Genomic DNA, 14449 nt, shown 5'->3' on the forward strand with positions numbered 1-14449 from the left:
TATAAAATTCTAAATTTCGTTTTTGAAGTTTTTTTGGGTTTTACTTTAAACTTAGAGGTATATGACCATAATAAAGTTATGGTAAGTTAAAAAAATCTTTTTCAAACACGATAAGTCTAAAGAAAAAATTTTTTTTTAATAAAAATAATTATATACAATGATTCGAGTGATAATGATGCCTATGGGGTAAGGTGCATCAAATTGCTTGGGGTAAGTAGAATCATAAATTAGCTGCGGGATTTTTTGATTTTACGCATAATATATAATACATAAATATATATATAAATACGCTTCATATATATTATGTATATATACAACTTATATAAGCTATTATTTTTTTATTTTATTTTTATTTTTTTTAAACTTATTTTTATCATAAAATTTTGTTTTAAATTTATATATATATAAATATATATATATATATATATATATATATATATATATATATATATATATATATATATACATGTATACATATATGCAAAGATACATTAATCATTCATATATATATATAAATGATGATGTAGGTTAATTTGTGTAAAATGACGTTAATGTTTTTTTATTTTATTGTTATTTGATTAAACTGTTATTTTGTGCTTAAGTAAAAGTTGTAAATGAGAACTTATAAGAGAAAAACTGAAAAAGGACTTTATCCAACAGCAGTGGTAATAGAGGCAGCAAACCAAGTTATTGATGGAAAAGAAATATCGATTAGAGCATCCGCAAAAAAGTATGGAATTTACTACTCAACACTTTTTCGTTACATAAATAAAGTAAAAAAAGCTATTAATATGGGAATGCCGCTACCTATTCCTGGTTATAAAAAATCACGCCAAGTTTTCAATTTAGAACAAGAAAAAGCTATTGCTTTATATATATCGACAGCTTCTGATATTTATTTTGGATTATCACCTTATGAAGCACGAAAACTTGCATTTGAATGTGCTATAAAGTATAACCTTAATTTTCCAAAATCTTGGTTAAAACTTTCAATGGCTGGTCCTGACTGGATGAGAGGGTTTTTAAATCAACATTCAGGATTGTCTATTAGAACTCCAGAAGCAACAAGTCTTGCACAAGCAACTAGTTTTAATCGTGCTAATGTAGGTGTATTTTTTTAAAAATTATCAGATGTTTTAGATAGAAATTATTTTTCTGCATCTAATATTTACAATGTTGATGAGACTGGTATCACCACTGTGCAAAAACCAAACAAGGTAATTGCTCATAAAGGTATTAAGCAAATTGGAGCATTAACATCTCTAAAACGGGAGACACTAGTCACAATGGTGTTAGCTGTAAATGCATGTGGCAATAGTGTGCCTCCAATGTTTCTATTTCCGAGAAAGAAATTTTTTGATCACTTTATTTGTGATGGACCAAATGAATGCATTGGTGCTTCGAATGGGTCAGGGTGGATGAATGAAGAGTGCTTTGTTACTTACTTAAACCACTTTATTCGGCATGTCAAGCCCACAAAAGAAAGTCCTGTGCTATTACTTTTAGACAACCATCAGTCTCATTTATCTGTTCAATTAATAACATTGTGTAAAGATAATGGTATAGTTTTGCTTTCCTTCCCTCCTCATTGCTCACATAAGTTGCAACCTCTAGATAGATCTGTATTCGGACCATTCAAAAAATGCGTAGCTAATGCACAAGACTCATGGATGAAACAATGGCCAGGAAAAACAATGAGTATATATGATTTGCCAGGAATTGCAAAAATAGCCTTACAGCATTCTCTTACACAACAAAACATAACATCTGGTTTTAGAGTGGCAGGAATATTCCCATATGATAAGGATATATTTTCAGATGCAGATTTTGCTCCATCATTTGTTACTGATCGTCCAGAAACTCAATCTAAAGCAGGTATTGATATTATTATATCAACTTCAATCTCAGATGCAATTCCATCTCTGGCATCATTAGAATTTTCCCCAGAGAATGTAAGACCTCTGCCAAAAGCACAACCTAGGAAAGAATACTCACTAGATCAAAGAGAAAGTATGCAGAAATTCTTACAGATACTCCAGTAAAACAGCGACTAATGGCTGAAAAAGAAGTTAGTTCTAAAAAGGGAAAGTCTAATACTTCCACATCAACAATCAACAAGAAAAACATTAAAGGTGAATTAAAATGGAATTAATGTAATTTTTTGCATTAAAAAAATTGTTTTTTAAACAAAATGTTATTGTGTTTTTATATCCTAAAAACAGAAAAAAACAGAACTTAATATCCTAAATACTCCTCTTGTCTTTTTTTAAACTTAATTGTTGTTTATTTGACCAAGAGAACTTTTTTTTTTCAAAAACAGTTTTTAGTTTACTAAACAAGTCAGGTATATGTGAAGTCTAGCATAATAAATGTATTGCAACTCAAGGAAAATACTACTTTCTTTTATTGTAATTATAAAATTTTTGTTGCCAAATAGAAATTACAGATTGACTAGTAATTTTTCTGTAAACTCTACAAGGCTTATTCTTTTAAAGTAATGTGTTGCAACTTGCCCCGTTCACTGTTGCAACTTGCCCCGACGCGGGGTAAGTTGCAACATTTTTTTTTTCATTTTTGTTTCACTATTGCGGAATAACTAAGTTTTATATTATATTTATCAATGTTGGATTAACATGTCACTAAGATCTATTTTATAACCCTGAAAAAAAAAATTCAAAAATATTAATGTTTAAGGAGATAAATGCAGTTTTTTAAATTTTGTTGCAACTAGCCCCGGTCTCCCCTATAATGTATTTGTTAAATCTTCAGCTTATTATTTATTAAAATGTGTTTTATCTTTGCATAATGTAAATACGCTAAATTTTTAATATATATGTTATGAATAAATATTTTTACTTTTTAATACATATAATCTTCTTTCAGAAACCTAGCTTTATATTGTTGGTACGCTGAATTGTATCATTTGCGTAATTGTATTACGACTTGTGTTTATGTATTACGAATTATGTAACACGACTAACATTGTAAACTAAAAAAAAAAAAAAAAAAAAGTAGTAGAAAAATCTAAAAGGATTGCGTCTCCTAAATTCATGTTGCTAAAATAGCCCTTCAAATATAATTACAAAACGGGCTAAGTATTGGGACCAATATCTCCCCAATTTATAGGCGTTTTCAAAATTAAATAATTAACAGTGGCCTAATTTTATAATTTTCTACAAAATATCTGAAATTGAAGACATCGATTTCAGAATTTGTCTATCTTTTCGCTTATCCTCAGATAATTTCGATTATCCTCAGATAATTTCGCTAATACTCAGATAAAGCTCTTTAGAAGTAAATGATCAAAATAAGTTAACGATCCCTGATACCTGAATAAACTGATTAAATCATAATCTGGTAACATACGATTGAATAGGATTGTTTGTTTTTTTAAAGGATATCAGTTCACTGTTGCCTACTCGTTTTTTTACATTATATATTAAGTTTTTTATTATTTCTATAATTAAAGAATTTTATCATTTTACGATAAAAAGCTCAAAAATTTCTAAACTTGTTTCTGTTACACTTTAGTAACCAAATCTTAATTGAATTGTTAAATAAAAGTTTTTTGATTTTGATTGATTACCCTAGACCACATTGATTACCCTAGACCAAATTTATTCTACGTTTGAACAAAGTTTAAATATCACATTTGTTAAAAGAGATTATTATATATCAATTATACCACACTTTAACTTGAGAAATTTAACAACAAACGGCTTCACGACTACCGCATGACTCTGCGTCGCAAAGCGGATTTAACTTACCTTTTCGACAAAAATTTTCAATTTTAATATTTTACATATTTTTTAACCGAAAGAAGTTATTGTTTATGCGACACAAAGATCGCAAGAAGTGACTAACGGAGCCGTCCAGTTACGTAGACCTGGGAGATGTGAAAATAAAAACAGATTGTAGATGGTGTCATTGAATAAAAAAAAAAAATCATAAGAAAATGTAAAATGTGTGACAAGACTTTTGTGAAGTAGAAAAACGAAAAATAGACGATATGGGGCACGGGGAGACAAAACTAACGCTCTAGTCACTCTGTGTGTAGAACATATGCAACAAAGAACAAATATTTGATATACTGATTTTAGAGACGTCTACAGGTGTAATGATGTAGTGCATTAGTATGTACCGTTTGGTCGTCTCGTAAAGTCTCGTTATGTTTTTGTTCACTTTCAAATCGGGTGAATAGAAAGCTAAACACACTCATTCCTTGCGCTTGTGGGCTAGCACATCAGAGCAAGACGTAAGACCTACAGAATGGATTTCAATTGATCGAATGCACACATTAGTCACCGTAGGCCACAAGCCATTACTTTTAGTTAAAAGAGCTACTGCCCCGTGCTGGTGTGGAATAATGTGCTATGGAGTGAAATTTTAGATCCGAGCACAGTCAGCGAGCGCTGATCCAATGTGCATTGTGGAGCTTCCGAATGAACGTGTGCGTGAGTGTCAGCGTAGTCATTAGGCTATTAAGCGCCGTAACCACATCCAGCGGGATAGCCTAATGTCCGTTTTGTCGTTGTGGTATACATTGGAAAAAGTCGGGTCTCACCAGCCACAAGGTATAAATTTGTTAGTTTTTTTGAACTGTCGTAAACTAGAATGATACTGAATAGCTATTCTGCGTTGGATTTTCAAAGCACTATTACCTATGGCCGCAAATTAATTCAAAGCAGCCATTGCCAAGTCTCTTACTTTGAGCGACTTAAGAAGAAACTAAAGAGGAAAGAATCAGAAAATTTCTTGAAAATTTTATCAACTTAACATTTAAATCAATCATGTCGATGATAGTTTGTCAATTCTATAAAATGGTGCCTTATGTTTTTTGAATAAAATATCCGGACGACTGCAAAAACTCGGTAACGATTCAGTCAACTGATTCTTGATTAAAAGAATCAGTTTACTGGGGGCTTTACCTTAAAATATAGAAATTCGATGTCTTGTGAAAAAACCAGCTCGACATGTTGAATGCTTCCTTATTTATAAGCCTATTTACTCATTTGAGATTAAATCGACGCTTGGTGGGCCTTTGAAGTCGTCTCAAGACGCAGTTACTTGACTCGAGAAGTTACTTGCAAAATCGTCTCGAGATTTCAATTAAAAACCTAGATAACTATTTTAGTACTTTATCATCGCATACCAGCAAAGGAAAAAGTAAATTACGTTAATAATTAAATAGAGTTAATATAACTTCGTTATTTTAAAGTGTTTTTGTTGCTTTAACACTGTTTTACCACTGTCTAATGTTATGTAGTATATGTATGATCTTAACACTTTATTACCAAGTTATTAAGCGAATTCTAATAATTTATAAAACTTGTTTTTGAGATTGACCCTTGCATTAACCACCGATTCTAGTCGGGTTTATTTACGCTTACTATTTCTAATGGAGATAAGGAATAAATAATTTATGAATTTTTCCTTATTCACATAATGATCACCTAAGGTCTAAAAATAAAGTTTTTAATATCAATTGGTAGTGGTAAGAGTTTCAGCTTGACGTTTTTTGACAACGTACTTCGACAAATAACATTTTTTTAAAGAAAAAAACCCTAATAATTTTAAGTGAAATTTATTGCTGGCCTTTCTTTTTAGAAACACCAACAGTTCTTCCTTTTCGTCCGGTTGTCTTTGTGTGTTGACCACGAACACGTAAACTAAAAAGAAACGTTAAATAATTATGTACGAGTATTTCCATAAGGATAATATTTAAGTACAATAGCAATCAATTAAAACAACCTTTGATATTTTTTATTTATTTTTTATAAGAATAGATTTTTCGTAAATTTTAACGCTTCAGATACTATCTATTGCAAATAGGTCATTGATTTGATAACCTCATGCAAGATTTTTCATCATTAATTTTAATAATGCATTTAAAAAAACTTGTTTATACAATAATGTATAACAATATATCGCGGAAAATCTGTTTAAAATTCAAAAATATTACTATTTAAACAAAAACAAATACAGGTAACTTAAAAATTTCAGTCTTTACAAAATTAATTTTTAGGGTTGCAATCTTTGCAATCTGCAATGACTTTATAAAATATCAAAAATAAATAATATTTTATAGTGTTTTTAAACTCAAATTTAAAATGGAAAAACTGCAACATATTTTTCTGCAATTTTAAAGTTTAAAAAATGCACAAACCAATTAGCTTGTTAATATGAAAAAAATTTCATAAATTTATTAAAAAAACAAGAGTAAAAAGAATATTTTATTATTATAAGAAAATTATGCATATTCGTGGTCATGGTCAAATCATGCATATTCATAGTTAACTTTTTATTAAGTACTTGTATTAAAATATTAGATATGAAAAGAAAAAAGCACATTTATCATTAAAAGATTATCTTCATTTGAAGATCAGACGGCAATTCCTATCTTACAATTAATCATTTAAATGATGCTTTTGTAATTATTATAAATCAATGTTTTATAACAGAACCTTGCATTTGAAAAAAAACTTTAATGACATAAAACTATGTATACACAACCCCAATAGAAAAGCAGCTGATTTTAATGGGAAGCACCAAACCTTTACTTTTTTTATATAAACTTTAAACACATTTATCATCAAAAAACTATCTTCAAATATCGTTCAGACGGCAATTCCTATTTTTTTTTATAAATAATCATTTAAATGTGTTTTATACACTACTCATTGAAATACTTTAAACAAACTGACTACATTATAGTTTAAATAACTTTGCTGCAAAGTATTTGAAGCCAAAAAAGTATAAAAAAATTAGTTAAATAATTATAACTAATGCAAGAAAATAACCAAGAAAAATAATTTAAACATTAACTATTTCTTAAAGCCTCATAAGAAAACATACTGAGCCATAATATATAGAATAATAACCACCGAGAAAGTTACATAACAAATAAAATAATACTTTAGGCTCCATGATCAAGAAACTGTAAAACTTTATAAAAGTAAGGTAAATTTAAAGTTTTTTTTCCATGCTTTATATAAGGTTACTTTCTATATATATATGTTTGTGTGCCACAAAATTTGAAATCAATTTTTGAAAGCTTTTTTCTCAACCAATTTTGCTCAAATTTTGCACACTTAATCATTTTCGATGACAATACAAGGAAATGAAAAAATTTGACCAAAAAAAGTTAAGTTAACAAAAATTTAATTTGTATTTCCCCATAAGAACACTGAATTGATAAAAAAAAAATTTAAAAACGTAACAGTAATTTTTACTTCTACAAAAGATAACAAAAAAAGAATTTCTAGGCCCAATAGAATTCTGCTTGCATAAAGCATGGATTTGAAAAAATAATTTTTTTTTGATTTACTAGTTCAGTACATATACATGCATCCTTACAACTAGATTAAGTTGCAACTACTAGATTAATGTTTGATTTTTAATAAACTTTTAAAATTTTAATAAAAAATTTTGATTTTTGAAAAGCATATTTAAAGTTGAAAGAAAAATAAATATATTCAAGGCAACCATAACAACTAAAAACATAGTAATAATACATAAGTAACATAAACTCACCCCCAGTAATGTCTTAACCCACGATGAGCTTTGATCTTCTTTAAACGTTCTAAATCTTCACGAAGTTTATTATCTAGAGCATTTGCTAAAACCTAAAACAAATAATCAATAAAATTATCTTATTTTAGGCATTCAATTTTTTTTAATTTTCCTTAAACATTTTGGCTATTATACAGCAGTACAACTACAATTTCTTTTTATTAACTAAATTCTAAACGAAAACTTATAAATTAAAATTACATCAGTAACAAATAATATAAGGAACTGCATTAAGTTAGAGCAATCAGTAACCTCAAAGAATCAAATTTTTATTTAAGCAGACTTTTAACTTGGATAGCTGCATATTACATTGTTTTATTTATTTACTCTTATTGCTGTTAAACACAAAACTAAAATCATATTTATCAATCAATCCAATATTATTTAGGCATATAATGAGTATATGGGTGAAATTTATTATGTGCAATATGCTTGTTATTTAAAACTATTATACATTTTGAAATAGATCAACTTAAAAAGCCAAATTTGCCCTTAAAAAATTTCAAGCTGAGGTTGCAACCAGTGTAATATACACAGAGATAAATAATTTGGCACTACCTACTTGAACTAGATGATAAATTTAGTCACACTAGATAATACATTGAATAATATATTTTATTATTTGACAAACAGATTTAGCTTAAAAAGTTGATAATTGATAATATTGATGCTAAAGAAAATATTTCATGAGATAATTATGACAGTTACAGACCTGTGGATGTCTGACGCCAATATAACTTGTCTACTCCCTTACCTTTTCAATGATGACTTATGTTTTTGGCTATGACCAAAAGAATAATAATACTCTAATTGAATTAGTTGAATTATTTAAATTATTTTTAAAAATACACTAGTAATACTAGTAGTTGCCATTATTATATTTGCAAGGAAGAAATCTTTATTGATAATAATTTTTTTTTAAGTGTAAAAGTAATTGATGTTTTATTTCTACGAAAATTAAAATGTATAAATTTGCATAAAACAAACAAAAAAAAAGGATGTGCCTATTTTGCATATTGAATGTTCATCAGCTATTTGTACCATATGTAATACAATTTTTTGGCACACACATCAACTGAAACAAATATAGAGAACAGAAATGGAGTGTAGAAAAATTGACTGATTCTAGTAGACAAAACATGCAGGGACTGTACAATTGTCTACTCATAGTTTGGGTAAGCGAAGGGGTTAATTTAAATCTTAGTGCCTTGAATGTGTTCATGTAAACCTTTACTATATATTTATTTAATTTTATCTTAAACAACCTGTTTCTTTATCAGTAAGTTTATCAGAAAGCTTTATGATGAACTTACTGAAGAAAGAAAACTGAAGAAAGAAACTTACAAGAAACACGTTAAACAAGTGAAGAAAAACAAATAAAAATTTGAAAAGATGTGTTTCTTAACTAATTTATTGCTCTGTTTTTTAAGAACATCGAGCAATCTATTTGTCTAATTCACATATACAATTTATATATATATATATATATATATATATATATATATATATATATATATATATATATATATATATATATATCACATATTTATGTAGTTTAAACCGTACCTGAGTATATTTACCATCTTTAATGTCTTTTTGTCTGTTCAAGAAATAATCTGGAATTTTGTATTGTCGTGGATTTTGCATAATAGTTATTACACGTTCAACTTCTTCATCTGTTAATTCGCCAGCACGTTTTTTAAGGTCTATGTCAGCTTTCTTTAAGCAGATGTTTGAAAAACGTCTACCAACACCTTTGATGGATGTCATGGCATACATGATCTTAGTTTTTCCATCAATATTCGTGTTCATAACACGAAGAATATGTTGAAACTTCTCTGGTACAATGAGCGACTAAATGCAACATAAACTTAACTTTAGGATTAATAATCAGGTAGCGCTTAAATAGAACTTTAAACTTATTAAATCTTTCTTTCTCATGATCATAACCTGAACAGGAAATATATATAGATGGTAAGGATAAAAAGAGATAAGACCCACTGTTTACTATCTCACCATTTTAGTCACTTCGTCTTCAGTAGACCTGTTGAAAAGGAAGCTTAGCTAAAGTAACGGCAAACAACAAATTAACGAGATCGATAACAATAAACCGGTAACGGAAAAAAAAAAATTTACAAAAGTGGTTGCAAAGGTTGTGGCACTGAAAAAATCAATTTTTGAAAACATTACTTATTTTATTCAAAACAATATACTTAAATAAACAGATTGTATATTTTCAATTTAATAAAACCCTCTGCAGAAAAAAGAGTTATTTAAAAATTTAACCAAACTGTTTTAGCCGTCAACTAGTCATGGTGCAGTAAGCATAAGCAATTTAGACATTTTTGAAAGCTATTATATTTGTGATAAGATTTTTTATTTTTAAAATGGTTTTAACCACCTCTCTAGCTTATTTCGTTTCGAAGGGTGTTTTAACATTTTTGATTCTTGGTCTCATAAATAATTTCTATTCATAAATAAGTTTGACGTTATATTTTTGGCACCGAAAATTGAAAAAGTTTTTAATATCTTTTTTCTCTTTTTGCGGTATAATAAATAGGGAAACCTGTTTCACCTTTGACCATTTTTTGCTTAAAGGCGTTTTTTGCGTAGTCTATTGAGTAAATTTAAACCATTCAAACTATATATTTATTCTCTCATATTTTGCTCAAAAATTATACTTAGGACCTTTTTTTCCATTCGGCCGAGAAGTATCTTTTTCCCGCGTTTTAAAAAAAGAAGTCAATTGGTCAAAATGTTTAAAAAATCATGCAATGTTTGTACTTCTTTAATTTTTTAGCTTGTTATATATTATATAGCAATTTCTGGCCTACCTTAAATCATTAAAAAAACAAATCTAACTATTTTGTTATCAATCCTAATTGTCTAAAAAAAATTAAAAAAATCAATCCTTACAATTTTGCAAAGACTTACGTATCGAAGTTACGATATTCAGTATGCTAATACTATTACTAATTTTTTTAAATAAAATCAGTTATTATAACTATTTAGATAAAGCCACATATTTTCTTAGTTTTTGTAAGTCAAAGGTGCAACATCCTTTTCAAAGGTACACGAGATGGGTTTCTTTTACAATTATCGCCTTAATCCCAATATACGGTCAGGCACAATCATCCAAACTTTTCCATAACAAAAAAATGATTTAAGTGTGATATGAGCATGCTCATATTACCCAGTGTTTTTCATCGAAATTACCTAGTTTAAAGTCCTAAAATTGCAATTGTTCTAATTGTTTTTTAAATCTTGAAAACAAAATATAGTAAAAAATTTTATTATATTAACAATACTAAATATACAAAGGAGTAGAGTAAAACCGGGTCAAACCGTACACCATATCATTCTGCAAAATTGATTGGATTTGGCTATGATTAATAGTCAAATCAAAACTTATAAAAACTGAACGGATTTGGCTATGAAAAAAATAAAAATAGATTGAAATACAGAATAATCTCCTCTATACGAATTGATAAAACTGTAGGCCGATTCAACTCCGAAGATGATATACTAGCCACATTAACGGATGTGAAAGATGAAAAAACATCACTGAAAAAAACTGCATTTGAACATGGCGTTCCAGTCTTAACACTCAAAAATCGCAAAAATAACAATAACAAAGGCTTCCATGGCTCAGGTACAACAACGGTACTCTCAAATGAAACAGATAGAATGACGGTGCATGCGTTCCAATCACTTTGTGACTGGGGTTTAACCCGAAATGAAATCCTCGAATTTGTATGTGGCTACCTTAAACGCAAAGATCAATTGCACTTATATAAAAATGGCAAGCCTGGCAAAGGCTGGTTTTATTGCCTTTATGAAGAGATTGTCAAAAAAAATTTTAACAAGAAAAGCGGACAACTTAACATCTAATAGAGCCGCTTCTTGTACGCCAGAAATAATTCATCGTTATTTTGATGTTCTCATCGTTACAAGATGTTAAGACCATCGTTTTCTGCTTATTCCAGTCAATTTGTTACGTTAACAATTTTCTAAAAAGTTTTATATTGACAAAAAAGATTATATATCTGTATAAACTTAATGGCAACAATAAAAAAATTCATTATACTGCGAACAATTGCTACAACGCTGACTGGGCAAAAGGTGGTTCAATTGGCGCCAAATATTCAATTTTAAAATTAGGTTGGATGGAGCACAATACGTTTATTGAATGGCTAAAAGAAGTATTTATACTCAAAACTAAGCAAATTGATGGTATTTATACTTTAGTATTAGATGAGCATACAACTCACATAACTTTGTCTACCAGAGCATTCTTCACATATTCTATAACCATTGGATAGAGGTGTCTATAGTCATGTCAAACAAGCATGGAAGGAAATTCTTACAAAGTATTACAAAGACTCAAAATGTGAGAAAGTTTTCCACCGTGGCTCAAACTGCTGTACGAGAGTGGTAAATGTTTTACACGCTTGCATGCAATCGCTGGTTTTCAGTAAACTGGGTTATTTCCTCTTAATAAAAAACAACAAAAATCATAAAGCATTAGCAATCACACAAACGTTTATTCCACTATCATCAACTTTAGCAGCCTCCGCAGCACCTACACCATCTTGCTCAGACACAGCTTCATCATCTTTAAGAGCCTCCACAGCACCTTCTCCAACTACACACCCATTACCATCTTTCTCAACTACACCAGCTTTAATACTTTGATAGGTATCTAGCATGTGTTGAGCGTTGCAAAGACAGTATCGAGCGTTAAAGCATATTTTTCAAGTTAGAAATCAATCTCACACTAAGAAACTGAAGCAGTGCAACATGTCAAAACTTGACGTAAAATGTATTACTGAAAAAAATGTGATCAAGTTCCTCAAACAAAAAGATATAGAAAAAGCAACAAAGAAAGCCGTGAAAATTGCTAAATTTAACATAAACCTGATAACAAACTTGAAAATTTCTTCTCAAATTTGTGATCAGGATAAAAATTGCGGTTTTATCAGGATGTCGCCGAAGACCGCAAAAAAAAATTTTCTTTCCACTCAATATTTTCGATAACTTGAAAATTTTTTTTTTTCATATATATTTATTTAATCTTACATAGTTTTTAATTAACTATCTACTATCTAAAATTTGAACATTTAATGATAAGTTTTGTTAATAACGAAACATTATATTCCACGAATTAGTTCTAATTGTCAGAGGTATTTACTAATAAAAACTAAAATCTATTTACTTGTCATTTATTCATAGCTATTTACTTAATGTTTTTTTTTTTTTGAGCTAATGTTAAAGTGCTCATAATACAAAGTGGTCTGGTTAATATCAGTCCCGTAGCAACCGGGGGATAAAGGGGGGGGGGCGGCGGGTAGCAGGGGCATTTGCCCTCCTCCTCCAATAATTTTTCAAATAAATAATTTTGAAGAAATCGACTCAAAAAATGACAAAAAAAAAGGTCCGTAAAACTATTTTGGGGTAGTACTGCCCCAAAATAATTTTTACTCCTACGGGCCTTAATATGAGCACTTTTGCTACTTTTTAAAAACCTCTGTGTTTTTTAGGAAAAAAATTGTGAGTGTCCAAATATCTATGTGGGTCATAAGTAGTGATCCCTAAAAACTGTTTATTCGCAAAAATATTGGATCCAGCATATTTATTTTTGAAAATATACCGATTTTTCCCAAAGGTGCTTATAATATCCTAATCTACCCTATGTTTATTTTTTCAAATTGTAATACGTAGCTTAAGTAAATTTTGTATTAATTATTTTTAATTTATTGCAATCATTTTAAAAATTAAGAATATGCAGCTTTGCTAGCCATTACGACGATATTTCATTTAAGTCTTCAAGTAAGTCTTTCAGTTTTTAATTTAAAACGCTTTTCCATGTTTTGGGGCTTAGTGACATAAATAAAAATTCAGAATACCGAGTTTTAGTTTTTTCCATGTCCTGTTTCTTGGTGACATAACTAAAAATTTAAAATAAATAAATTTTTAGTTTTTTTAATATAATATTTATGGAAGCTATTTAATCGAATATTTTTTACTTTGAGAAAGTGATGGCGAAAATATGTCTAAAGAAATATGTCTAAAAAAGAATTCGGTAGTATATCATTTTTATATTTGAACATAAAAATAAGAATCTGATATAAATTAATTTTTTCCAAGTTTAAAACTTTTATATTTGTCAAGGCATTTGAAGGATTGTTCATTCTACTTAGTGATGAATTGCTCTACAAGCATGGTTAAGCAAGCCTTCTAGTTTAAATAATTTTGTTTTGTGTGTAAAATAGCCCACACTATATTAGCATATATGAGATGACTATGAATTAAGCGAAAGTAAAGTTTTTTTCTTGAACAGAAATTAAGGAATGCGCGAGATTTTTTTTTTTCTATTTATTTCGTCATTTTACACATTTTACAATGTTATCTATAAATTTAAACAAATATATATAATTACAAGATGTCTGGGGCAAGTAGAAGTCAAAATGACTTATCATCAAGCCCCTTTGTGAAATACAAAAAAAATACAATTAAATTTTACATTTTCCAATATTACATAAAAGAGTGAAATTAATAAGTTTAAAAAAAAAAATTGGTTAGAAATTTTAGAAGGTTAAAGAAGAACTTAAAGTTAAAAAAAGAACTTAAAGTTAAAAAAAGAAGAAATTTAAGATAAAGTTAAAATATAAAATAACAAATAAAAAATTACAAATCTGTACATATTCGTATACATATTAAAGACAATAAACAAACAAAAAAAAATTGAATTCGCTTCACATGCATATACATATTCAATACAATATTAAAATTAAATAAAGTACATAAAAAATTAAAAATACAAAACTATTTCGATTTTTTTTTCAAAAAAATGAGAGAATGTACGTAATGTTTAAAT

At 28.5% G+C, this 14449-nt stretch overlaps 1 protein-coding gene across 1 annotated transcript; it reads right to left on the reverse strand.

Annotated features, from left to right (window-relative positions):
* Positions 1 to 5568: 5568 nt before the first annotated feature.
* On the reverse strand, positions 5569 to 9723 carry LOC100213967 (small ribosomal subunit protein uS13). The gene is made up of 4 exons (XM_065790258.1): positions 9589 to 9723; positions 9139 to 9426; positions 7534 to 7625; positions 5569 to 5669 (listed from the first exon to the last, which is right to left on the reverse strand). The coding sequence occupies exons 1-4, from the start codon at positions 9589 to 9591 to the stop codon at positions 5585 to 5587; spliced, it is 468 nt and encodes a 155-aa protein (XP_065646330.1). The 5' UTR covers positions 9592 to 9723; the 3' UTR covers positions 5569 to 5584.
* Between the last annotated feature and the right edge of the window lie 4726 nt (positions 9724 to 14449).

This window comes from Hydra vulgaris, chromosome 02 (genome assembly GCF_038396675.1).
Source record: "Hydra vulgaris chromosome 02, alternate assembly HydraT2T_AEP".
NCBI lineage: Eukaryota > Metazoa > Cnidaria > Hydrozoa > Anthoathecata > Hydridae > Hydra > Hydra vulgaris.

Coding starts and splice junctions, on each gene's coding strand:
- LOC100213967 (XM_065790258.1), bottom strand. Junction 7,626..9,138: donor AAGATGGTAAATATACTCAG/GTACGGTTTAAA, acceptor TATTTGTTTTAG/GTTTTAGCAAATGCTCTAGA. Junction 5,670..7,533: donor GGGTTAAGACATTACTGGGG/GTGAGTTTATGT, acceptor GTTTCTTTTTAG/TTTACGTGTTCGTGGTCAAC.